General features: G+C 47.7%; 1 protein-coding gene across 1 annotated transcript; it reads left to right on the top strand.

The window, feature by feature from the left end:
- The first annotated feature begins 16,252 nt into the window (after positions 1–16,252).
- On the top strand, positions 16,253–23,184 carry LOC139060839 (uncharacterized). The gene is made up of 2 exons (XM_070540073.1): positions 16,253–16,532; positions 22,203–23,184. Exons 1-2 carry the CDS (start codon positions 16,451–16,453, stop codon positions 22,763–22,765), a joined length of 645 nt encoding a protein of 214 aa, XP_070396174.1. The 5' UTR covers positions 16,253–16,450; the 3' UTR covers positions 22,766–23,184.
- Positions 23,185–27,758: the final 4,574 nt, after the last annotated feature.

The raw sequence follows: 27,758 nt of genomic DNA, 5'->3' as shown, positions 1-27,758 counted from the left end.
GGTCGTGCCTCTAATATTTTTGGCCAGCGGGAGGTACTTGTCGGCGAGACGGTCAATGAGCTCATTTTCCGTAGTAATTTTGAGTTCCTCGTGCATGATCTTGTTCAGCGTACGACCCTGGTCCGCTTTGGTTTTGGTTCTATCTAAAAGATGTTTGAGCAGGTGCCACGTCGTCCCGCTGTTGATGCGGCCGTCCGCGGCGTCGCACACCTCGTTCCATTGCTGGTTAGATAGTTACGTGCAATATTCTGCAATCAGCCGGTTGAGGGAAGAAATTCTTTCCCATCGCTCTTCTTAAAATATGCTGGAGACGTATTGAGCTAAAAGCCTTTTGTTACTTGCGGACATGTTTAAAAACAGTTTCCTCGGATTCTTGCTTGTCAGACCTTAAAGAAGTAATTGTCAGAAACTCGCCATTTTTCCTGGAGCGATTGGTGCGGCTGTGTTTAATAGGTTGTAGAACGCAGCAGAATTGACTGTGCTGCAGAATAATTCTTTTCAAATAGTAGTGTGGTGTCATATACGGGTGCCCTTGTAGGCATAGGTGTTCCTCTATGATGTAAAAGAGATACCAAGTCCCAGTTCTTGTGGGTTCCCATTGTATTTTCCAAATAAGCTTTCCTTTGCGTTCATTGTAGGTTTACAATGACTCTGACATATGGATTCATACAATAATTATTAGAGGATACCCTGGCGCTAGCGTTGACGGGATCTGCAAGGGAGGCGGTTCAGCATGGATGGCAACGATGCTTAGTACGCGGATTTACCTAACCTTCCTCCTTATGGCTTTCAAAGGGATTCGCGATTTTGTAAACAGGTCATTTTCAACGAAGTAATGAGCACTGAATAATTAAAATAAACGTTATTGATATTGTCCGATGGCATTATTCGAACGCAGGACCTGTAGCACAGAAAATGGACGTACTAACCATCACTCCCATGGTGACCGAACAATCTCAGCGCCAGAGTTTTCTCTAGTATTTACTGCGGGAAACTATGCGTAACCTGAGCGTTCTGAACAGCGCTATTCGCTGGTGGCTTTCAACCGAATAGCGAGGAAATCCCGACGGAACCAACCTTGGCTTGACATCTTTGTAACCGATAGCTTGCGCACTACAAGTGACGCGCTGCAGACATTAGTGGCGAAAGCGTACCTCAGCCAACACGGTGGACCTCGCAGTGAAATCGGAACTATTTATTCGGAATTAAAACGCGCTGAATCACAAGATCCAACGTGACTGACCTCGTAGAAGCACACCACAGCACGATGAGATCACGCAGAGAATTATACGGCGACAAATGCGTCCCGTAACTTTTAAGGTGTAAGAGATTTGTGGCTCATTAGTGTCCGTGCACAGTCCGTGGTGGACGCAGGAAAGCGGTGATCAATCGCAGCCCGTGACACTGCGCTCGCATCCCACGCTCGCGGCCACGGCGTCGTTCGATCGCAGGACAATTCAGACAACGGCAACAGAGGCAGTCATAGATAGCCTTTTGCCTATAGCAGTGTAGCTCAGCAAGTGCCCATAGATTTCATCTTCATTGTCAGCGAGAATATGGACGCACTAAATTTTAACGCGATGCATTCTCGACGATTTCAACCCACTTTTATGTCCCGACTATCTCAACGCTCTCTAACCCCCTAGTGCGGAGCATTGGGAGAGCCGGCTCGTCAGCTGCGAGCTCGCCGTCCAAAGAAGGATGGTGGAGCACGCTAGGGACGCGGCCAAACTCAGTGGAGCCCTGGACTGAGGGACCACCCGTGCTGAAGACGCTTCCCTTCGACGAGAAGACAGCGTGAAGAAGAGAAGACCTCGATCCGCGAGAATTCCATTTTATGATTCAATAAATGTTTCTCTCTCTCTCTCTCTCTCTCTCTCTGGACGTTTTCGTGGGTCAATCTCAAGGAAAGTACAGTATAAAAATGTGGGACGATGTATCACTGGCCCACAGGGCGTGCGTCGCTCTTCAACGAACCTCTTTGACGGCAACTTGGGTCACTGGGTATCGTAACAACAACAAACCCCTAAGTGACACCTACGCACTACTTCTTAGACGTTAACCGGAGTTGAGTCTCTCTAATTTTTCTTATAAGTAAATTGTTGCTATTTGAGACGCCTAACACGACAAGCATCTCAAATCGCTGGATTGCACAAGGAAAAATACGCAAAGGTGTCTTATTCCGTATTTGTAGGCATGCGTCCGTGGCCTAATGGTTAGAGCATCGAGCTTCTGCGCTATGGTGCCGGAGTTCGAAACCAACCATCGGAAATGTAATGCCCTTAATATATCCCGGGCGTCATATTTCAACATACAAACAGACAAGAAACATTATTTGGTCCTAAGGGAGTACGTTGTCGTAGTCGTGTGCCGCGCCGGGGGCGGAAGACTGTGATCTTCAGCCCTGGTATATCAACACAAACAGAATTTTTAGAAATCACCTGTGGTATTTAGCACAAGTCTACTCATTTAGCTGGAGTACTTGGGAAGGTATACACTACTTGCAGTGGAAATCAATGCACATAATTGTCGAACTAACGAAATTTCATCGATTATCTTTTCAACTAATTACTTTAGCGCAATATTGCAATATTATTGCAATACATGAATTGAAGCCAGTCATTTCACAAGGCACTTTCACTCCGAACGAATTTTGAAGCTTTTACCAGTTTGAGCTAAGAGCAGGCAAACTTGCCGTAAAAATGCACTGTTGTTCCACTTGCTCTTATTCTGAGAAAATGTTGTGCTGCTAAGCACGAGGTCTCGGGATCGAATCCCGGCCGCAGCGGCCGCATTTCAATGCAGGCGAAATGGGAAAGCACCCTTGTACTTAGATTTAGGTGCACTTTAAAGAACCCCAGGTGGTCCAAATCTCTGGAGTCCTCCACTGCGGCGTGCCTCATAATCAGAAAGTTGTTTTGGCACGTAGAACCCCATCATTTATTTTTTTTATTTATTTTGACAAAACTCCTTTATATGCCTTGAAGTTCAAAAGTTACCGAAACACCAATGCATTTCGTCGCAAACTTTGGAAACGCCCATCTCGAAACTGATGTCATCCCCAGAATTAGTTCCAAGTGTATATGACTTCAAAAAATCGTCGGCTACAATTCATAAATTGCAATATGTGGCTTTGAAGTAATTTAAAATTTATTTAGCAGAACTTGTTCAATGTTCAGATATTCGCTTTAATTTTTTGTGCAAATAATGTCTGCCTTGGAGAGTAATCCAGCTCAAGCCGTAGAAAAGTGCTATGTGTCACCCTACGTGCTACATGTCAACAGTTCTGTTAACAATAACATTAAAAAAACCACGTTCATGCGTGAGTCTGTGTATACATGTGTCAAACACCAGGTCACCACCAACGGGCAGAAACATACAAACGGCAAAGTGGGTGGAAGAGCCGAAAGAAAAAAAAAGCCATTTGCTTTAATAGTTGCTTCAAAACGCTGCACGTATGCACGCAACTTCGTATATTCCGGACGTCTGACTCCTTTATGACAAAATATGCCTCTATTTTGCGCATATGAGAGTTTAAACGGGTTCGTGTATGGGGTTCGTGTATACACCTTGCAAACACCGAGAATAGGTTGAGTCAATTTTGTGGCTCTGATGTATAGTAGCAGGCTGTCAAAATAAATATTTCACATAAAGGGTTCCCTGCGCACGCGACGACTAGGCCACCAGAGGGAGCGTAGTTCACAGATTGTAGTGGTTAGAAAAGAACAACGCTCGCGGATAAAATAGGAAAAAGAGCGAAAAATGTGGACAAAGGGTGGAGATAAGAAATGTACTGCAACAGGTTGCGCGCCGTACAAGTTACATCTGTCGTTTGTGGTTCTGTGTACATATTTTGTTGTTTATTTATTTCTCTCTCTATTTTTTTTCTACATTTTTGCTCTAGATTGCTTGCTCATTTGTGCGGGCTACCCCAGAACCCCAGAACTCAACTTTAATTCTCACCTGAACAAAGAGATCAATGAAGCGACTGACGTCTACTATATCACCACTGATTTTGACATTTGCACGAGTCAGGCGTTAGTTGCGGGTTTAGGAAAAAAATACGCATTGCATCACGCAGTGCTCTTGAGATCATGGCCAGGATAATGTAATGATTCTACTCAAAAGCCACTCCTTTTCTCGTTTCTTCAGGGGTCCGAGTGACGCTCCGCCCACATTACCACCGGTTTCAGCCGGCCAAGAACGATGGATGATATGAAAGCAATAGAACGGAGGAAAGGAATCCTTACATGATACCGGCCCATGTCCATCTCTTTTGGGCGGCTCTGCTATTTTTCTCGCTCCTTTTTTTTTTTTGCGCCGAGCTTGCGTCATGTTCACAGCGATATGTTACCCATTTGTGTTGCAGGACCTTCTTTACCTTGTTTTGCATCAAAGGATTTGCTACACGTAATTGTGAAGCCTTGTCGCCTGCGTAATGTATAAAAAAGAGAGAAACTGATTAAGCCTGGAGGCCGGCTATGATGAGGATCGCACTGTGGCGGGGCTCAAGTCGGCAAACTAACTATCCACTCACTCGGACTCAGAACGACGCGTGAGTCTTTGTGCCAGTGAGCCCGAATGACTAGAATTCTAGTTAATCTGAATCAGAGTGAGCCCGGCGGAGCAGAATTCTGGTTAATCTGAATCAGGGTGAACCTGGGTGAGTAGAATTCTGGTTAACTTGAATCAGAGTGAAGCCAGCTGAGTAGAATTCTGGTGAGTCTGAGCTCGAGTAATTATGGCTGAGTAGTAAAATTTTGGTAACTCTGAGTCCGAGTGCGCCTGTCTGAGCAGAATTCTTGTGAATCTGAGTCCGAGTGATCCCGGCTGAGTAGTAAAATTCTGTTGATTCGGAGTGTTTTGGTAACTCTGAGTCCGAGTGAGCCTGTCTCAGTAGAATTCTTGTGAGTGCGAGTCTGAGTGATCCCAGCTGAGTAGTAAAATTTTTGTGCCTGAGTCCGAGCGAGCCTGTCTAAGCAGCATTGTTGTGAGTCTCAGTCCGAGTTATCCCGGCTGAGTAGTAAAATTTTGGTGACTGAGTCCGAGTAAGACTGTTTGAAGATAATTCTTGTGAGTCTGAGTACGAGTGATCCCGGCTGAGTAGTAAAATTTTGGAGAGCCGTAGTCCAAGTGAGTGCAGCTGAGTAGAATTCTTGTGAGTGAGTCCGAGTGATCACGGCTGAGTAGTAAAATTTTGGCGACTCTGAGTTTGAGTGAGCCTGTCTGAGCAGAATTCTTATGAGTCTGAGTCCGAGTGATCCCGGCTAAGTAGTAAAATTTTGGTGACTCTGAGTCCGACCGAGCCTGTCTGAGCAGAATTGTTGTGAGTCTGAGTCCGAGTGATCCCGGCTAAGTAGTAAAATTTTGTAGACTTTGAGTCCGAGTCAGCCTGTTTGAGCATAATTCTAGTGAGTCTGAGTCCGAGTGATTCCGGGTGAGCAGTAAAATTTTGGTGATCCGGAGTCCAAGTGAGTGAACCTGAGTAGAATTCTTGTGAGTGCGAGTCTGAAAGAGCAAAAAAAAAATTTTAGGGAGTTTAAGTGTGCTTCGCTGATTTTGCTGACTAATTCCCAGAGACCGCTCGTGGTTGCTTAGTGGCTTTCTCGTTTCGCTGCTAACCATGGGTTCGCGGGACAAAATCCTGGCCGTGGCGGCCGCATGTTGATGGATCTGAAATGCAAAAGCTCCCATGTACCGCACATTAGAAGCACTGTAAAACCCCAGGTGGCCTAACTTGTTCTGGAGTCCCCCACTACGGAGCGCCTCATAATAAAAGCTTGGTTTTGGCAAACGTGGAATCCTAGATGTTTTCGTTTTCTTTTTATGTGCCGAGGACGTCGACGGGAGCTTTGAAGCTGAGTAGACCATAAACATGATCGCTTTGGTGCAAACAAGGGAGGACGGAAGGGAACAAGGGGAGCGCCAGCTTTCCACTATTTATTCTCTATTGTATAACCTTCCTTGTTTGCGCCAAAGCGATCATATTTATGGTCTCCTCAGCAATATGAACCGATCGACTAGCCCAGCAACGTGTACTTCTGGAAGCTTTGAACCTCGGGGATTGTCCACATGAGGTTTTGGTCCACAGATGAAGGCGGCATTTACTCTTGTTAAGGAAGCTCTACATCGGATTCGTAATTCAGTCTGAGCGCTTACGAGTGTGGCTTCAGCAAACCAAGGCGCCGGCGCACCCGGCAACTAGGACGAACGGAAGACAAGCGGATGCCGAAGCATCCCAATCCTCTGATCTATAGCGCGCGCGTGCGCGTCACAGATTAGCATTCGCCGCACAAGTGTGTGCCGGATAACGATGTGTAAGAGTTGCAAGCCGGGCACGTGTCAAATATAAGTTATCCATGCGGTGCGCTCAAACGATGCCTTAGCAGAGCCATGATCCTCTTCCGTGTGTTTGCGACCACTGTCGCCGTTATTTTCGTGAAGCCACTTACGGGCTTCGCTACAAATTGCTCATTTCATTGCTTTCCGATAAACGTTTTGCACAGGAGTTCACAAGTCCAGTTCCTGCTCTTCTTTTCTTGCTTATCAGATTTCGGTTCTCGGAAATTTAATATCAGTCCTTGCCGAGCTGTTCATTGGTCGACATTGATGACGTCAAATCCTTGCCTTTGTCTCTGCTAGCGCACCGTGCCAAATGTTTTACGTATATTTATTTATTGATTTCATAACTATTTTGGGAAGCACAGTGCCGATGCCACCACCTACTACCCACGGGCGGCACATGGAATAACCGCTTTGCTCTACCTGAACATAAAGATGAAGACACAACGTGGCGTGGTGAGGTTGCCATGTCAGGGCTGCATGCTGGATTTTCGTGCCACGTCGCGGTATTCGAAGCACATTTCGCGGCCGCGTTTCATGGTCTGGGACGGCACAAAGGTGTATATCAAATTTGTTATTTTTTTTTTTCGAAAGCTGATGGTAAGAACAGAGGCTAACTGGCTTCCAGATGGTTCTACATGAAGCGAACTACATTTCCGGGATAAATATTTCACGGAATCCGTCCCGAGGTACTTTTGAAAATGCTGAGGGGAACGCACAAGATATTTCACGAGGGGTCTATGAGAACATGCAACAGCCTTGTGGAATGTGGCTAAAGGCAATAGTTCGTCTGACTATAGACGTAACAAAATCTATTTGTACTACTGAGTCGACGTCAAATTTGAATCGGAAGAAAACACTCATGAAAGGAATGAGACGTGGAGTGTAGAATAAGATTGTCGCGGTTCGAGTGGATCAATATCGCAGCTAGTGCTTACACGCCAAGGGTCCCAAGTTGTCGACGCAGAGAAATCGCATAAAACTTCACCCATAATATTTTTTTTTATTTTTCACTTTACATATGAATTTTTCTGAGCACTCGTTAGCTAGCAGCGCATATGTGATGACTTGGTGCCTTTAGCACTGAGATTTATGCAGAATCACCTAGACCTTCCAGTTTACACCCTTAGCCCGGACGCACACGAGCCGACAGCTGAGAGCTGTGACGTCACGCCAGAGGGCTGAAAGTCCATAGGTGCAAAGGGAGCGTTGAACGAAACTGCGCAGTGACGGCGTCAGACCTGGTGACTGTTTCAATGTCGCCACGCTTCGCAATAGAAAAACGTCGTCCACTGGCGTCATGTTACGCCCTCCCAGAATCCTAGCTTCTTGTCCGAGACGTGTCGTCTACACATCTTTGAGGCCAGCCTTCCCCGAAAGAGCCCCTACCCAATATGCACGAATCGGCAGGCATAAAACACGTGCCGACGACGGCTAGGCGCACCCACTTCGCCGCGTACGCAAATCGAACTCACGCGCCCGGGCGTAGAGGAGTCCCACTCGATACGAAATGAACGTCGATCGTCATCTCTAATCGAATAGCTGCACACGCGCGAGGAAGGACCGAAATTGATTAAAACGAAGAAAGAAAGAAAGAAAGAAAGAAAGGAAGAAAGAAAGAAAGGAGCATGGCTTGATCGACTGCCGTGGCTCGTCAATCCCTCCTTATTTATTGCGACGAGCGGATAACTGGCGAAGACAGCCTCGTTTTTTCCTTTTTGTTTATCGATCTCCTTTTTTTTTCATTTTCGGGGCACACGGGGCACCTCGACGACAGGTTTGTTGGCCCTCACCGTCACGACTGCGACTCTCGGCTGGCGCCGGTCGCGCCAACGGGGCCCGCGCACACCTTGAGCGAACGTAGACAACCTGACAAGTTGCTCTCTCTTCAACGGTCTCCTCTTTCTTTTGCGCGACACAATTACAAGCCCGCACGCGGACCTATTAAAGGTGCTCCTTCATTGGCAGTCAATTAAACGTGCGTCGCGTACAGGGCTTCACCGTGCATACCCCCGTCATTTGGCGGGAGCGCGCTACTGGCGCCACCTCGGGGCGAGCGGGAACTCATTACGGGCATCCGAGTCGCTCGGCAGGAGCGTTATAGTGACGGCTCCCATTAGGCCTAGAAAGCCGAACTAATTGGTTCGCCCTGTTTGTTTTTATTGCCCAACGTGTACGGCGACGTACGCGCGAGAAAGCTACTTGTCACGCAGAGCCACTCGTTCGGGAATATATCGACGAGTAAAAGAAACTTAAGCGAGCTGAACCGAAAAAAAAAAAACACGCGAGGCGTGCAACAGCGTTCACGGCTACAACGACGTAGCGCATCACGTGAAGTAGTTCTTGTTCCAACAAAATGGCGCTTATACGTACTATACAGAATATTGGCCGAGAACCAGATGGTCTTGAAATTATTGCTTGGTGAATAAAACTTTATAAGACAAACAAAAGCTTCATCAGTATCTAGTTATACACTTTAAAAAGGGACAGTAGAACACTTCAGTATCTCGAGAGAACTAACGGCAATGCAAGGTGTATCAAGGGAGCACACATACCTTTTATATGAATATTTTACAGATGAAAGCCGTATTTGCGCAGTGGCGGTCCTGTTTTAAGTCTAACTAAGATCAAGGCAAGCAGGAACACCCATATGCCAGCATTTCCATGGTGGCACCGCGCTCGTCATAAAACCACAAATAGCCGGTCTTCTCTCTACGAAATCATCAACGAAATCCCACGCCTCCAAGAAACCGATGTTTCATGTTTCGTGGCAGTTGTCACCATGACGCCCCCGTAGTCGTCGCAGCATCGTTACCATGCCATCGTGATCGATTCCATCATCGTCATGGCATCGTTGTTATATTGCCGTAGTCTACGCAGTCGTCGTCATTCCATCGTAGCTGACGTCACCATCATCATGACATCGTCGTTATGACGTCACAATCGACGTCGTCATCGTCGTGCAATCGCTGTCACAACGTCGCAATCGTTATGTCGTCATCACGCTTCACTGCCACGAGAGAGAGCGTAAACCTTTATTATCAACAAGATTTGAGTCCGGCGTCTTTTTAGTGGGTCTGGGCACCGACCGCTGACGCGGTTCCGAGACCTTGTCTCGAAGCGGCTACCTCGGCTCGCTGGACGGCCCAGAGTTGTGCGGTCAGGTCAGAGCTGAGCAGTGCGGTCCTCCAGCGTGACTGAAGGCTGGCGGTGGAAGAGACGGAGGGGTCGGCACTGCCCGACTTGTTTGTTAGGTCCCGACACTCCCATAACACGTGATTTAGTGTGGCAACCTCGCCACACCACGATCATCGCCACGATCATCGCCGCAATTGCCTGCTTTGCCTTAACTATAGGAAAACTGCGGAAGGCGCCGGGATACTCGCACACTGCGGCAGTCTGCGACAAAGAATGCCATCGCAATGATATTCTCAGAAACTATGTGATCAATCGGTTCTGACCCGCTAAAAGCTTGACGTCGATGCCTTGACGCAGCTTACGATGGTTTATTGGCCGACTGGCCGTTCCAAAGTTCACGCACTACGCGACGTCTGGAGTATTCACAATGGATGCTTCACATCCGCAGCCACGGAATTGAGTGGCGCTGGCTAACACACCAAGCCGTAGACGTACTACAGTTGGACAAACACCCAACATGTTGGACGCATATAGGTCAACCATCGGCATAGCTCAGCTGGTGGAGCTTTGCGTACTATGGGCGCATTAGATGTGGGTTCGGCAATCACAGCGGTAAGTTGTCTTATCATCCGCTTTGTTTCTTTTTCTTTTGCATATATTTCAATTAAAGAAAGAGTGCTTATTTTCCCCTATGATTTCCTTGGCTTCAACGTCTGTTGGGCTTCATGGCGTTGCCACCCCCGCTAAGAGAGCGATGAACATGTAGCGTGGCCGAAGAAAAATACCGCGCGGCTCCTCGTAATTCCTCTTTCAAGCGGTCGTTCTTCCACTAACCGCATGGCTCATGACGGCCGCGGGTCCCATAAGTAATTGCTCGCTACATATTCAAGAAACGTCGTGAAAAAAAAAAAGTCTCGAAACTCGGTAAGGTCACGCTCCATGCATGCATGAGTCTCTCAGACGCAACTGACGACAATTGCTGGCCACGTGTACGTGACTCCTCATTCTGAAGTTTCGTCTGCCGCCTTGGAAACGGGCGAATTTTTTAAGCCGGCCCCTGCTGCATAAAGAAACGCGTGCGGGGAATGAAAAACTCTGACCCCTAATAAGCTCGAAGGCGTTGGGAAAGAAAGGTAGCAAAAAAAAAAAGAAACCACGTGGCTCAACACAGTGTGTTGCATGGACCGTGGGTCGAGGCCGGTCCCCCTCAAATAAACATTTTGTGGGTGGCGTAGGCGTGGCACTTGGGAGAGTTGTGCAAGTGGCTTGACCAACCTCTCGCACTTCCTGTTTCAGGCGTCGGCTTTCTTTCACAGGCGGCCCCTACAAAGCCCTTAGCACGTCAACGTCGCAACCGAGTCCATCGAAAGCGGAATTTCTTTGAGTGTGCCGGCAACCATTTGTGATGCGCGACTGCTTTTTCGTAATAAACTCCCAGTTGGTATTATTATTCCTTGATAGTTGAAGATAGCATTAGAGTTGAAGCTGGTCGCGTGCTACCTGAGTTCAGCTATTTTCAAAATAAATTGTGCAAGCGAAGGTGAGACAACGTTTCGAAAAAAAAAAAGTTGAAACGTGAGATTCCATTTTGTGGCTTCCTTTTTAAACATTTTTCACTTTTTAGCATGGCCAAATTATTGCGATCCTGATTTCTGACTTTTAACAACAACAGATGGAAACAGCGATTTGAAGCGACGCCTCTGAACTCTGCAGGTGAGCCACTGTTGCAGCCATATCGCTGTATAACGGGCACACACTTCGTTTCGTACTTAGCAGACGACACTGCGACGACTACGCAAATAGCGCTGTCATTGAAGACTCACTCGGCGCGTTTCGCAGTGTGGTTGCACTTAACTGCGAAGACTTCAGTGGAATAACGACTTCACAAACCATTGCAGCTTGTGAATGAAACGCTACGACTCTCGTAGCGTTTCATTCACAAGCTGCAATGATATGTGAATGAATACGCGCCGTGGGGGGGTGGGGGGGGGGGGGGCGTATTCTCTATGTGTCCCCGTGGTGGACGTGTCCATTTCGTCTGCTGCTAAAGTGATGACTGGTTGTGGGCACTTGCCTCCTTCTCCCGCGTACCCCCAGCCAAGCCAATCAGAACATCAGCAGCAGACGAAATTGAGACGTCCATTAGGTGGACACTAAGAGAACACCTCTCACCCACCCCCCCCCCCCTCCCTCAAGTCTTACTTGTGCAACTTCTGTGCTTACAGTACGCCCACGCTCTAGGCTTTGCCAAGACGGTAAGTTGGGCCAGTTGGTTAGGGTTCATTGTAAGGTTCGTAACAGCGGAACACAAGACACGGATGAAAGGAAGGTAAAAAAGCCAACACGGTGCTCAACTAAATTAGTTGAGAGTCAGTGCCGTGTTGGCGTTCTTACCTTCCCTTTGTCCGTGTCTTGTGCTGCGCTGTTACGAACCTTACAGTGCTATGCTTTAGTCGCGAGCCCAAGCGATGCGCTGAGGCCGCTGGTCGCAGATACGTGCCCCTCCGCTTACTTGTTCAGTGGCAAATAGGTTGATGAGGCAAGGATAGGTTAAATAGGTTGAATAGGAAAGGGTCATCATGATGATCCTCAACTGTGGCAAGTACTCACTACGATGAAATTGTCAAGCGGGCCAAAAGGTGGCATCGAGTTTCTACAAAATATACACTCTTGAGAAGTCTGATGCTAGTGTCTGCGCGCGCCGTCAGTGTATGGCTATACATCTAGCATGATAATAATAGCTAGTACACTGATTTGCCTAAACTTTGGCCTTTTAGCTTTCGACAACTTCAAAGTTTTCATTTTAGTCCTGATTCGCTATCGCAGATTCGTTGTTATGCAACGATTAGCATGACTTATACTCCCATTCTTACCGTTTCTGTACATTCGCAAATGAGCATTCGCAGATGGAACATTCGGAAATGAAGTCAACTGTTCAGACACTAAAAAAATATTCCCCAACTGTTGCGTTATAGTGCCCAAACGTAAATTTCGTTCAGCGACCTTTATACCGGGAAGTGTCGACATTTGTGTACTATAAATAATGTGGTGTAATAAGTTAGCTGCAAGCTCAAAACACTAGTACTGGTCTATAGAAACGTGCAAGGACTGCTGAACCAGAAAGAATAAAAGAAGCCGCAGCGTGCTTTCTCAACGAAACCGTGCCGATTCGCAGACAAATCGATCGATGGTACTCGAACGACTGCAGCGCCAGATTTCCCCTAGTAATTATACTATGAAGTTTAACGGCAAGAGCGTACGTCACCTCCGACAGCGCCCCGCAGTTGCGTACTCGCGGAGGCCGTTGCAAATCTCACTGGCATATCAAGCAAAATAAAAAAAAACGAAGAAAGAAGATCGTGAAGTGCGTTTCGAATACGGCGAGTTGACATGAACATTCAGGATGTAGCACATATAGAAAGGGCCACCTATATCACACGATGTCACGCTTTCGCGTCTTTGTTTTGCCAAAGAATAAAGCAGTTTTTGTGTAGACTCGATGAGACGGTTACTTTCTCCTCATACACGTAAGCAAGCAGTCGTCAGCTGTACGTATACTCCGATGTCACGTTGTCGGAATCGGTGCTCACAGTCAGGTCCACGTGTCCAGCTTCTTACCTGACTCGGCGTGGTATAGATCAGGGGCGCATGCGTTCCTCGCAATGTGCATTGGCCACGGACAGGACTAAAGAAAACGCTGACTCATGCGCACGTCGGTTGTTGTTGCTGAAAATTTCGTGCCAGTTTTTGCGCTCTCCCTATACTGGACTGTTTCAACGTATTTCAGTGCATAACAGTCAAGCCCTCAAACTTCCGTAGTGCCTCGTCGCCGGCGTTATTAGTGCCCCATAAAGGCCATGGTCGGCCCCTTCCAATTCCACCAGATTTTGTGAAAATAAAGCATTTTACCTACGTACAACATATATATATATATAGTTTTTTTCCTTCGCGAGCAAAGCACGTCTGCTCACAATGGTGACCCGAAGTTGCAGACGACGCGCATCTGCCTGTGCGAAACGTATACAGAAGCTGCAGACGCCGCGCTCGGCGAGCTCGCAGTCAGCTATACTTGCCTCCGTTTTCTTCTTTATTTATAAAGAGCACATTTCACTCGCACGCGTGTTCGTGGAGGCAAAGAAAAAAAAAAGAAGGATAAGAAAAAAGAACGAGATAAACGCGAGCGAGCATCAAAACTTGTCGCGAGGAAAGAGGCATGCATCTCGGACGACTGTGTACGCGTGGAAGAGACGCTCGCGCTCGTTCCCTCGAACTGATCCTGCTGCTTGGATTCGTAATTAGGCACATAAGCGCGCTTGCAGCGTGCTTGAAGAGAGCTCTTACGGAGGGGGCTGCTTCTTCACTGGCGTGCGCTAATATTAGTTTTGTGAAGCCGATCCGAGTACGAATCGAATAGTGCCAGAAACAAATCGAATACTTTTTCCCAATGACCCGAGAAAATTGAACGTTTGTTTTATTCATCAATTGAAATGAAGCTCACATCATAGTATTCAAACGTTAGCAAATTTCAGTCCTTACGTTACACGTTACGAAGCGTTCTTTATTAAAGGCCCCGTGTAGTTACATTTAGGTGCACGTTAACGAACCCCAGGTGGACCCGCCGTGGTTGCTCAGTGGCTATGGTGTCGGGCTGCTGAGCACGAGGTCGCGGGATCGAATCCCGGCCACGGCGGCCGCATTTCGATGGGGGCGTAATGAGGAAACACCCGTGTACTTAGATTTAGGTGCACGTTAAAGAACCCCAGGTGGTAGAAATTTCTGGAGTCCTCCATTACGGCGTGCCTCATAATCAGAAAGTGGTTTTGGCACGTAAAACCCTCATAATTTAATAAATAATTAATTAATAATTTTAATTTATTAAAAGCACAAACGGAGCGATGGGAAGAAAGAGCCAATATGCTCTCGTACTCGGGACACTTCGGAGCGTACGCGGTCATGCATTATCAGAACGAAGATTTCGAAAAGAAGGATGTGACGCTGCGCTTCTGAACACGAGGTATAACGGAGATCCCGGCCACGGCGGCCGCACTTCCGTGCAGCTGGAATACACGAACGCTAGAGTATACTTTGCATTGGGTGAATTGCCGGTGGTCCAAATTATTCGGGGCCATCTACTTCGGCGCTCCCCCCACTCCCCCCCATAACCCCCTGTGCAGTTTGGGAACGTAAGATTTTACAATTTACTTCAGTTTAAAAAGCCAGTTTTCTTGGCTAGTTAGCGTATGGCACACGTTTAATTGGGTCTGCGTCGAAAACGGTCGTCGGCTGCGGCGATGGCTGAGCGATGAAAAGCAGAATCCTTCTCCATTTGGAATGACCACGGCTGATGGTGCCACTGTTTTGTCAAACAATGTGGCAACAAAGCGTCCTCAGATTTAATGAGAAGACAACACAAAGGTTCAGCATACGTAAGTAGTACGAAATCTGCAGTACCCACAGCCGGATCTCATTACTGAGGTAGATGTGTGCGTGCGCGCGTACTTTGACCGTCGGGATAAAATGCATAGAATGTTTGCTGGAGTGTTATGTTTGATGGCGCACGCTTGATGTTTCGAATCATTCTGAAAACTGAATGCGCTTCATTCTCGACAATCAATTTGAATATTTACCAGCAGAGGGTGCCGGCAGCTGGGAGTAGCATCTTCTCCCCTTGTGACGGGTACCATACGAGGCTGTCTGCCCCCCCCCCCCCAGCAGCTTGGATCATCATCAGCAGCATCATCATCATCATCATTATCGCCATCATATTTTATGTCCACTGCAGGACGAAGGTCTTTCCCTGCGATCTCCAATTACCCCTGTCCTGCGCCAACCGATTCCAACTAGCACCCGCAAATTTCCTAATTTCGTCGCACCACCGCCCTCTACTGCGCTTCCATTCTCTTGGTATGCATTGTGTACCCTAATGGTCCAACGGTTATCTAATCTGCGCATTACATGACCTGCCCAGCACCATTTTTTTCTCTTAATGTCAATTAGAATACCGTCTATACCCTATTGTTCTCTGATTCAGACCGCTCTCTTTCTGTCTCTTAAAGTTATGCCTAGCATTCTTTGTTTCATCGCTCTCTGCGCGGTCCTTAACTTGTTCTCAAGCTTCTTAGTCAGTCTCCAAGTCTCTGCCCCATATGTTAGCACCGGTAAAATGTATTGATTCTATAGCTTCCTTTTCTATGATAACGGTAAGCTTCCAGTCAGCTAGGAGCTCACGATGTCTGCCGTATGCGATCCAACCCATGCTTATTCTTCTGTGAATTTCCTTGTCATGGTCAGGGTTCCCTGTGATTAGTTGACCTAGGTAAACGTACTCCTTCACAGACTCTAGAGGCTGACTTGCGATCCTGAACTTTTGTTCCCTTGCCCGGATATTCATCATTATCTTTGTCTTCTGCATATTAATCTTCAACCCCACTCTTACACTCTCCCTGTTAAGGTCCTCAATTATTTGTTACTCGTCTGCAGTATTGCTGAATAGAACAATGTCATCGGCAAATCGAAGGTTGCTGAGCCATTCGCCGTCGATCCTTACTCCCAAGCCTTCCCAGTTTAATAGCTTGAATACTTCTTCCAAGCCGCTTGCATACTTTCTTTTATAAAATTCGTGATATGACTAGCAGAATTGCTTCCACTTCGAACGCTTCGTGTCAAACTTCAAAATAACAATCGGCACTGATCGATAAATGTGCGCACAGCATCGACGTGCCACAATTACAAGGAAAGGAGATGCCGCAGGGAAGGGCAACTTGTGACGAAGCACTTTTTTTAACGAGACCACGGATTATGCAACGGCGCTGCTCCAGTCACCTTACGCGCAGAACGTTATCGTCGTTGCGAGAGCCTCGCTATCATCAAAGCACGATACTGCCTGGCTGCCCACGTGACCATACTAAGCGACGCATACGAGCCGCGTTACAGTGGTGCCTGCCACCTGCGGTGTCCGGGCCCTTCAACCATGCGTCCCCGAACCGTAGTTTGCCTGCTGATCCTCAGCATCGTCCTGGTGACTGTGGCCTTCACGATGCTCGTCCTGTTCGGTGAGTAAGGCGACGGCGCTTCAAATCTGGCTGTATTCCCTAAGAAAAGAGAGGCGTAGCGCAAAAAAGAAAGGCACAGGGGCACCAGAAGAGACACCTAGCACATGTTCTATAAGCGCTGACCAAAACAAAGTCCCGTTGTCGAAACGCTGGCTCCCAGCCCCTAAAGGCTCTCGGCACGGAATACTACAGTTGTGCGATTGAGACGAGGACATGGAAAGAGCGGAAATACAAAGTGTGTTTGTGTGTTTGCACGCTCTTTCTTTTTTCTGCCCTCATCTCGTTTGCGCTGCACTAGTATTCCAAGATGGCAAACCAAAGCGCGCTTCGCAACCGTATAGTTCTCAGCTTCGACTGTGCGCCCAGTGTCGGTGAAAAGAATGTTGCACGTTCGATGTACCGTCAAGTGTGCTCACGCATTTTCTTGAGCGATATACGTCGTTTTTCCCGATTTCGCAACTCGAGAAAAACCAACTGAAGCCTTGTAACCCTTTCGTGGCCTGTGCCGGCCATAGGATTGGTAATCGGCAGTTGATTGACCCAGTCATACGAGCATGGAGCCAAGATTCTTTGAAAGGCATGACCTGATGGGCACGATGGCAACAATTTTCTGCTGGCGCTTTCGGGGCTTAAGTTGATCTCTTTGTGCAGAGCGAAACAAGTGATACATCACCCACCAAGCCGCGTATTATCGTCACACGTCATTCGAGTACACAACATACCGCCGGTCGCAAACGATTTCCAGTGCTGCTATCCGGTACACAACGGCCCCGCACTCATCACCATGTGTGATTGCAGCTGCGTATAATCGCAATTTTTATGACAATGAACAAGGGAGCGTGTAGGCCGCTCGGTACACAGACAGAGCGCACTGATGAGTCGCTGTAGCGCGCTCTCCTAGTTTGTGCCTTTAGTGGATAAGCTCCCCTATTCGTGTTGGTCGACGTCTAGTATACTGCCAAACCGTAAGTCAATGCTCCTGCGCGCGAGAGACACTTCATGTTCCGTTTACTGACGACAGCGTGAGCGTGACTGTGTAGTGCGTCCGGTAGCATGCTGCCGGTAAACCTAGAAATGCCGGGAGTCGCATGCTGCCGGTAAACCTACAAATGGCGGAAGTCGCATCCTGCCGGTAAACCTACAAATGGCGGGAGAGCGTCAGCCGCTCACCAACGTGCTCTGCTTGCGTGAGCGGTTCGCGCTGCCGATATTGAGAACACGTAGTATATACCTACATAAATACGATACATTTCATGTGTACTGTATAGGACAAAACCGCTGTCGCGGCAGTGAATGCCAGGGATGATCCTGTACATCGTCGTGAACGTTATTGTGAATAGGGAAGCTGCCGCAAAGAACACACGAAACTTAAAGAAAGGGTCAAGACGAAGCGGTATGCTGACAACTGATGATCACTGATGAATGAATCGTTATTTGTTGTCCCTTTCTTCAAGTCTCGTGTGTACTTTGCGGTAACTTGCCAAATCATGAATCACCAACTGGCCTGCAACAACACTATGCTATGTTGTTGTGACGCTCACTCAATACGGTCGCGGCCAGCGGTTGTGGCATTCACTGTCGCGCACCTCTTTTACAGCGAATAGCATTCTTTGCTTATTAAGCCTCTTTTCTTGTGGTTAATCGGTGGTCGGACTCAGCAAGGAAAGCGCAATCTCAATCGCATTTACAATCATCGAAGATGGTACCAGTACATTTTTTTTTCAATCAGTGAAAAGTAACCTTCAAGCATAGGACCCAGCTAACTTCGAGGTCATTGAGGCTGAGACGATAAGTATGGCGATGCGTCTCGGTGCACCTGCCATTGCACTCTAGAAATATGAATTTGACTATATTGCCAGGTTTTGAGGCACATGTGGGCACGTGCTCTTTAACATGACAGTTCATTTACGGTATCAGTCGCTCTCAGTTGCCTTGCTTTTTTTTTCTTCCGCCAGTATTTAATAGAAATATAATTAGTTGAAATTCAGCGCTCTTTCAGTCTTTGCCTATCCCTTATTTCATAACACGTGTGTGTTTTGCGAAGACTATAAAATTAACCGTTGCCAGTTCGCCCTAACTATATACACCCCACTTCGCTCCGCCACGGGTTAGTGAGTGGAATGTGACGGTATACGTGTCCATCGTTTTGCAGCCAAATCGATGGTCCACGTCATTCGTGGCTACGGGACAGGTGCTTATCGAAGGTGCACATTCTACACAGTTCTGTGCAGGGCATCAACGCGTAATTTTTTTGAGCGGACTTGGGCGTATCGACTGGCAGGGCGGTCAGAGCCGTGTCACCTCCGGAAACACATACAAGGCAAGGAATGCTATTCGCTGTAGGCGCATGGGCGCGAGGCGTCCTACTGTTATGGAATCGTTTGCTAGACTGTTTCTTTCAGCCCGTGAAAGACTCGCCGAGGTAAATGTACCTGGCAGCGAATCTTCCATAGAAGCCCATACGTTCAAAACATTGCGGTTCATCGGCAGTCCATGTGGGACTTAGCGCCATCTGTACGAGGAGGGAACACTTCCGGCTGAGGAGCAATGTGACGCCATATCCCCTAAAAACTGAAGTGACGTCATTTTGTTCTCGAAGGTGCGAAATTTGTTTTGCTGGCCTACCATTAGAGCTGTATCTTCAAGCGCCCTGCCCTGCCATTCGACTCGATGGGCGTTTCGAGCTTTCAGCGCGGAAAGCGATAAAAGAAAAGGTCAGCTGTACGGGTGTCCAAGTCGCACTTCTGAATAGAACATACTTTCTTTGGAGGCCGACGAAAGCTTTAGGTACAGAGTGCTGGTTCTATCGTCGGACGCCAAACCCGTTGGCCTGCGCAGCCGCACGAAAACAACTAAAGTAAATAATTGTGTGACGGTCGTAACTCACTACTTTTGACTGAACAGCTTGAGAAACGATGAAGGTACCCGCGTCACCAAATTCAGACAAACGTCGACAAGCAAAACAGCACTATGTGTGAGGGGGGCGTATTCTAACGGGTGAAGTTTACGAGCGCGCCTTTCTGCACACTTCAAGCGCTACATTGCTTTGCAAGCGAGAGCGGCGAAAGCACTGAAAAAGAAGGTATTTACTGATAGTGATAAGAGCTGTCTCTTCTTTACTCGTCACGCATATATAAAATTGATTAGGAATTTTATTCTCGTTGAATGAATCTGTCTCGCTTTAATTTTAAGAAAGCGCTTTTTCCTTTCCCAATGTTTGTTCCCTCCAAACATTGTCACGCTTCAATCACTGCTCCCATAACCACCCTTGCTGATGTCGGTGACAATTTGTTCTGAACCGCTTTTCCCCCGATGTTTCGCCACCTATTTGGATTCATCTTGGACTCGTCCCGAGATTACCCTTACCGCTTGTCCCCTTCTAAGGCAAGCAGAAATCTGTTCCGTGCGCACACGATGGTTACAATAAGCGGTTGCAAGCGTTACATGACCGTGACAGTTAAAGCGCATGCTAATCATTGATAAATTTACGTTCTGCTGGCAGCCAATTAGAAGGAACTGTCGGCAACCTTTCAATCGGCCTGTTCTCCAGGTTGCCGGTAATGTGGCCAAGGCCAGCTTTTTACTATAAGCTGTCTCGAATCGCAAAATAAAATCAAAATTGAATAATTTATCCGCTGTCGTAAACCAGGCTTGTGTTACTACCTTCTCACACGAGTTCTAAATTGAATTCTAGGGTGTTACGTGTCAAAACCACGATTTTATGATAAGGCACGCCACAGTGGAAGCCCCCGGGTTAATTTTGACCACCTGGGGTTCTTTAACGTGAACCCAATCGACGGTACAAAGGCGCATTTTTTTTCGTTTTTTGCATTTAACCCGCCAAGATTGCTTAGTGGCGATGATGTTGGGCTGCTAAGCACGAGGTCGCAGGATCGAATCCCGGCCACGGCAGCTGCATTTCGATGGGGGCGAAATGGGAAAACACCCGTGTACTTAGATTTAGGTGCACGTTAAAGAACCCCAGGTGGTCGAAAATACCGGAGTCCCCCACTACCGCGTGCCTCAGAATCATATCGTGGTTTTGGCGCGTAAAACCCCATAATGTAATTTCAATGTTTGTTTTTTTTTTTCATTTCGCCGGCTCCACCGAAATGCGGGGCCGCCGTGGCCGGGATTCGATTCCGCGCCATCGGGCTTAGTGGCGCAACGCCGCAGCCATTTATACGGCGTGTTATTACACGACTGATAATATTACGGAATCACTTTCTTTCGCACCTCGTAATGCCCAGATCGCTTCCCCAGCTTGCTCAAGTACATGAAACAGTTGCTTCAGACAACGTAAAATGGCAACAAGCTGAAACATTGCGCAGGCAGTGTACACTATGCACAAATAGGTGTTTTCAAAAATGAGGTGGGATAGTGAGAACAAGTAATTAAGTAATTAATGAAATCATACTTTGCTTTGCGAGCGAACTCACGTAACACAAGTCTGTTTGCTATTTGTAAACAATAGCTGCACACATAGAAATAGGAATATATTGTCTTGAACATTCCCGCGCACCTATAGTAGGCGTCCCCGAACGCTCTCACGTGAGCCTTCATATGCGTCCTTGTATCATTAGAACCAAATTATTCTGAGCAACAATCATGGTGAGGTCACTCGCTGACTGGCATCGCAGTTTGCGCGACTCCAGCGGGAGAACGCGACCTAATATTCTATGAACAGAGCAATGCACAGATGTTCGAAGGAAGGCATGGCAGGGCGGTGGAGCGATGGTGTGACTGAAGTATTACGTCAGCGGCTCCGGGAAAATTACAGCGCTCGTGGCACGTACTGGTTGTGTGATCTATGAGCGCTTGGATGGCTCGTAGCGCTGAGCCATCCATATGAACTAAAACATATTAAGGCACAACAACAGACACGACCTGAGCTTCGGATTCCAAATAAGTCTAAGATATATGCAACATTTGACGAAACACACATCAAATCCTGAATCAGCAGTATTCAATATGCGCTTACACAAAATTTGAGCCACAATAAGCAATAATTCTGAGAGTGTTTATTGTAGTGCACATGCTGCCCATGTCCCGATAGTTATAGGACATGGGCAGCATGTGCACTACAATAAACACTCTCAGAATTATTGCTTATTGTGGCTCAAATTTTCTTTAAGCGCATATCCAATACTGCTGATTCAAGATTTGATGTGTGTTTAGTCAAACGTTGCATATATCTTAGACTTATTTGGAATCCGAAGCTCAGGTCGTGTCTGTTGTAGTGCCCTAATATGTTCTTACGTTTTAGTTCATTTGTCTACTCATGTTGGGCACGTTTAGTTCTGATGTTGCTATGTCATCGACAGGAAAGAACAGAGGTGCAGTCGGCATTAAAAGTTCGCGGACTGCCGGAGTGTGAGAAAATGCTGTCTCCGCAGCTCGGGCACACAGTCTGGTATTAGGGTTTCCATCCTGTACTAACCCATGCGAATAACGCACTGTTGTAAAGTTTTACTGGCCACAGTCACAAACCGTTCGGAAACCCAGCGTTCTTGCAGATACGGCTGTCCGTAATCTTTCGTTGGGGGACTGTACCAGCTACCTGCCATTGCGTAACAGCTTTTTCTTTTTCCACCTATAGACCCCTTTCACAATCAGTGAGACATAACTAGTGAGCTACTGTTTAAGTACCCTCTGGTGTTTTCTTTCTAGTTCCGCAGCTGCGGTTCACCATGACTCCAACCGCGTGCGACACTGCGGCGAAAATGCAACGAGCGTCGCCGCATACCGACGCGGCGGCCGTCGCGGCCAAAGAGGACGGAGCTGCCGCTCCCCCGTTGTCGCCGTTCCTGCACGCAACGCCAGCCGCTGCCGTCAAGACTGCGGTCCTGGCCCAGGGCCGGCAACTGCCGAAGCCGATAGGCTTTCCCGTCGTCGCCGTCGTGCTGGGCTTCTTGCTGCTGTGGCTGCTGCGCACCACCGGGGTTCTGCTGCCGGCGCTGATAGCCGCGTCGGCCCTGGCGGCGCTCGTCGTGCCCCTGGGCCACCGAACGGCCTCCACGGAGACCGGAGGCCCGACGTGCGGACTCAGCGCCATCTGCCGCCTCACCGAGACGGCTCGAACCAACGTGCACCTGCGCATGGAACTGGCCGGCCTTCCCGAGCCGTACGTGCAGCACGTCGGCCGTCTGCTGGCACTCCTGCAGGGCATCAACTGCGACCGCGTCGAGCAGAGCTGCAGCCGCATCTCGTTCTCGGACCTGCTTCCTTTCTGAGAAGGCAGGTCTTGCAGACGGCACGGCTCGAGATAAAACCGTCTCCCGAGACCGTATGACAAAGGACTAACTCACCCGCACGCATTACCAAGGGCTATGTACTTGGGACTAGTCGTCTCATCGTTTGCAAAACATTGTTTCATTCTGCATGTACCGGCAAACCATAGCGACATCTGCTGACAGGCGAATGAGCAAGCCATCTCTGTCAGCCTCGAAATTAAGGAATCCATGTTTCTGCCCCAGCTGGGATTTTAGCCGCTGACAACAGCACGTTTTATATCTTTCCGTGTTGCTCATCGTTTTCAATTACTTAGGCACTGTGCATGTACCATGGCACCCTTGAAGAGAGATAGAGGCGGATGTGTGCATATGGCTCTGTACCAGGAAATAAAAGTGCTGAGGGAAGCTAGCGCTGAAAATTGCTTCCACTTTTTATGTTCATGCTGCGTTATCACTGCACAAGAACGCTTTTAGCGTTTTTCTTCCAAGTGACAATGCTACGACTCTCAATTCCTTTTACGTCTTTTATGTCCAGTTTATATAATAAATGTTGGGCGTCAAGGTTACACAGCTCACCGAAACACGTACAGTATCACCCACTCTTAAAGGGAGAGCCTGACTAGAGTACAAGCCCCGATTAGTGCTCAAACCAGACGAGAAAGCATCCACAGTAATTCTTCAATTTATTTCCGTCTCGTGCGTTATATGCACCATTGATTATAGTGAAAGTGCCAAGGTTTCAGGAAGTTCTGCAAGATATAATGCTCAATTGGTGTTGCTTTTAAGAAAACCTCCAGTTCAAAAATTAGTCCGGAGTGCCCCATCACTACGGCGTACCTCATGATCATATCCTGGTTTTGGCACCAGAATTTAATTTGAAGAGTGAACCGCGCATGAAGTTTGTAAATGACTTATTTTTGCCCTGGATGGTGCCAGTTAAAGCATATGCTACAGCGTTATACTGTGCATTGCCGGAACACGGCAGATAGACGTTCGCACACTTGTTGTCAGCGACCAGTTTGCATCTATATTGACAGAATTAAGAATGTGGTTAAACGCAAACTCGCGTGACAGCCCGGACTGTGTAGTTACGGGTCACCCACTGATAACAGATGGCGTACACTTGTGCATATATAGCTTCGTCCTACCATATAAGCCAATCTGGCATTGGAATCGTTCAACCAGCCTGAAAATCAGTGGCTGTCGCCTGGACGTTTCTGGCATGCCTTCGCTGAGGGCTTCCGTTCAAGATTTGTATAATTCTTCGAGGTTCGCGTTGCGTACTTTCTGTTTGGCGTTTCTTTAGATCGCGAGAGTGTTGAGTACACAAGCAATTCGTCTTGAAGTAGTAAAGGCAAGGCGCAGAAGACCAGGACTCAAGAACACAAACGACAGGACCGGTGACAGGACCGGCACGAAGTAAGAGTTTTACTTGAGCACATTTCTTCTACATTGGGCCCTTTCTTTCAACAGGCGCCGGTCCTGTCATTTGTGTTCTTCTTCTTGAGTCCCGGTCGTCTGCGCCTTGCCTTTACTACTCAATCATGAACCAACTAGCCCAAGCAAGAGTTTTACTCAATTCGTCTTATGGTGAAACTTTGAGCACGCGTACAAATCATGGCGGCTTAGAGTACAGGTCGTGTCCGAATTCGCGCCATAGCAACGGTTGCCTTTGAGTGAAAAAAAAAAGACAGATATCAAAGGCTATGCTTTTGCAGACTACATGCGCCGACAGTAATCGCAGAGCCGTAAGCACATCACGGCCACTACGTTTTAGACACCATCTAAGTGTGTCTCTAACTGTAGACGTCCAAACAAGACAAGCAGCTCACAGGAAGATGAAGTTATCAACAATAGCCGAACAAGAGAAGCCATAGCTTGTAGCCAACGTTTACACAAGGGAACTTATCCTGGATCCAGGCTGAAGCCTTTCACTTTGATCACTCAACTGCACCTGACATTCGAACATCAAAATGCACGTATACTGTTGACATTCGAGAAAATACCTGATCCTATGCGATGTTCTGATACTACAATGGTAGCAATTAGAAGCTAAACTAACTTTTGCCGCAACGATTTCAAGAAAACAAGCAAGCCTCGAGAAGCTTCACATAGAAAGCCACGACGACGTTCACAAAGAGAAAGACGAAGTTTATACGCGTCTATGAGTTGTTAGTTCCCATGCTTGTCGAGCTGAAACGGAGGCCTCCTGAGTGCACGCTGGCCTCAGGTTTCACTTTAGGCCTCTTTGGGTGATACTCGGCATTTGTGTACCCTCTATAGCGCGTGGCATTTTTGCCTCCTACACGAGTTTAAACTGCCGCAAAAACACAATCAACGCCACGCTGGTTTATCGGCTGGCATCTCGTCAACACGCAGATTTGGCAAAGTGCCAGCTCTCCGACAGGTCATTCTAGCTACCAGAGTCTTGTATAGTAAGTAACCTAAATCCGGTTCAGTGGGTTTAATTAATCCATATACGTCCACGGCAGGTTTCCAAATTGAACCACGAGGACAACTCTGCAATTTCGTGTCTAGAGTTCTCCAAGTGTACTTACTTCACGTTAGAGCCCAATCTGAATGTGACGTAAAAGCTCGTGGCTTCGCTTCAAGCCTGTCAAGAGTGGTTCAGTGGTTACGAAGTTCTGCTGCTAAACACAAGGTCACGGGTTCGATTCCCAGCTCCAGCGGCAACATTCCAGCACACCTGAGATAACCCCGGATGGCCCAACTTATTCCGAAACCCCCACCTACGTTGTCTACCGTGGCTGCTGTGTCGCCTTAGGACGTTACACCCCATGTGTCAAGTTTCGTTTGAATGTTTTCTGTGCCTTGACTCTTACAAACACAAAATATAGCCGCCTCCTACTCTCCCCATGCCCACTGCCTGCCCTAAGAGCGTGTAGATACGCTTACCTATGAAACCTAGAGCAGATTGGGCGAGGGAACAAACGCGAGTTAATGACATCTGAGTTGAAATCAAGAAAAAGAAATGGGCATGGGCAGGACATGTAATGAGGAGGGAAGATAACCGATGGTCATTAAGGGTTACGGACTGGATTCCCAAGGGAAGGGAAGCGTAGCAGGGGGCGGCAGAAAGTTAGGTGGGCGGATGAGATTAAGAAGTTTGCAGGGAAGACATGGCTACAGTTAGTACATGACCGAGGTAGTTGGAGATATATGGGAGAGGCCTTTGCCCTGCAGTGGGCGTAACCAGGCTGATGATGATGATGATGAAACCTACAGAAAAGGGGTGTCTTACACTCTGCTGCATGTAAATATACAAGCGTTGGAGACCTGTTTGTAATGTAATGGTGGTTAGGATAAGCAATATCTTAAAAGTACCTGCCGATAGGTGCAGCATATTTCGGCAAGAATGAAGCTTCAAGAGTGATAAGGAAGCGTCGATCTAAATATCCCAGTGAAGAGAGGGACGAACAGGGAAAGACCGAAAGATTAAGCTAGGACGGGCGCGGTTGCGAAAAAAAAAGTGAAAATAAAAAGATGGCTTTCTTTTTCTTCGTTTGACTCCATACTATAGTCTTCCAATTTGCCGCTTTCGAAGCTACGAAGCAAAAGTTCGAATTCGTCACTATATTGAAGTATTTTTGTCTTTGACAGCCGCAGCACCAACTTTTTTTGCGTGTGTAATTTTGGTTGCACCTTTTTTTTTTCTAGGCATAAATAGAACTTTCTCAAATTGGAGTCGGCGCTTCGCGTGCTCGCATGTCAGTCACTTTCCCGTGTCTCTATACCTGCCTCTCAAAACTGGCGTGTCCTTGTTTAGTCACGCTGTTTCAGCTTAGTTCTAAAGATCAACCAACTAGCCCTCGCCAAGACGTTACTTATGAAAATGTCTTCTAGAACGGGATCCTTCTACCTATTGCTGAAGCCTTGAAAAACCCAGCATACGCAAGCGTCAACCTCATCGCCATCAACTTAAACTCGCCAGTCGCATTCATTGGCCTACTACCTGCGAAGATGAATCGCGTTACCCGAGGTCATTGCCTTCTTTGGACTCGTAGAAGTTACTTCACGGGGACATGTGAAAAGGATGTGCAAAGTACTCAAGTCCGAGAAACGGCGCCAAATTAAAGACTATACAACGATTGGCTCAAAGTCAGCGCCTGGTCTGTGGTGTGCTTTTCTATGTGTCCTTGCGTAGTCGTGCTGTTTCAGCTTAGTTCTAAAGATTAACCAACTAGCCCTGGCCGAGTTGTTACTAAGCCAAATTTTCACGCCGTCACCGCAAAAAACGCTCGCTGGACCACTAGAGATTCGCGTACGTAACTTTTTTCGAGTACTTGGAACTCGCTAAGTTTAGTTTCACTCCAACAAGTGATGGACGAAGCTGCGAGCTACAGCAAAAGCGTGCGACAGAGAAAGCGTACGTACCGCACACACACGCACAAGCGCACGCTACGAGCATTCGTCAACAATCGGCATCACTGTTCGAAAGGGTGCCCCTCTGGTGTCTAGAGGCCACAGACCGGCTTCCGACCCCTGGAGACACGCAAGCCTGGGCATAGCTGTCACGAGCTTCAGCCTCCCGATTACGCACCCGAGGCTCATTAATCATTCTTTATAGTTTCATTACAGCACAAAAAAACACCAAAGATAAAGGAAGCAAGAAAGTATGGCGAGCCACAGCGAGCGCATCTCGCCCTGTAAGCATTAAACGCCAGCGGCGCCAGGAGCTGAAGTTCCTTCTCTTCTTTTTTTTTTGCCTGCGTCACTTGTTTTTCCTGTTCGTCAGGCATGGAATGCATTAAATCCGAGACGGCATTAATGTCCCTCGCGCTCGCGTACCTACATGCGATTGCCCGTCTCGGTATCTGGAGATTTATGGATGCGCAGCCCGGCAGGTAAGTTTATGACGGATAGCTAGCTCCTCGGAGGGACACCGTCGTAAGGACCCGTTGGTTTCGGAAAGGCCGTAAAACGGCCGCCACGAATCAAACGTGTGCGATCCAACTGGCTGTGTCCCCCTTCG

This window comes from Dermacentor albipictus, chromosome 6 (genome assembly GCF_038994185.2).
Source record: "Dermacentor albipictus isolate Rhodes 1998 colony chromosome 6, USDA_Dalb.pri_finalv2, whole genome shotgun sequence".
NCBI lineage: Eukaryota > Metazoa > Arthropoda > Arachnida > Ixodida > Ixodidae > Dermacentor > Dermacentor albipictus.
The sequence above is the reverse complement of the archived record's forward strand: the minus strand, read 5'-3'. Positions and strand labels throughout refer to the sequence as shown.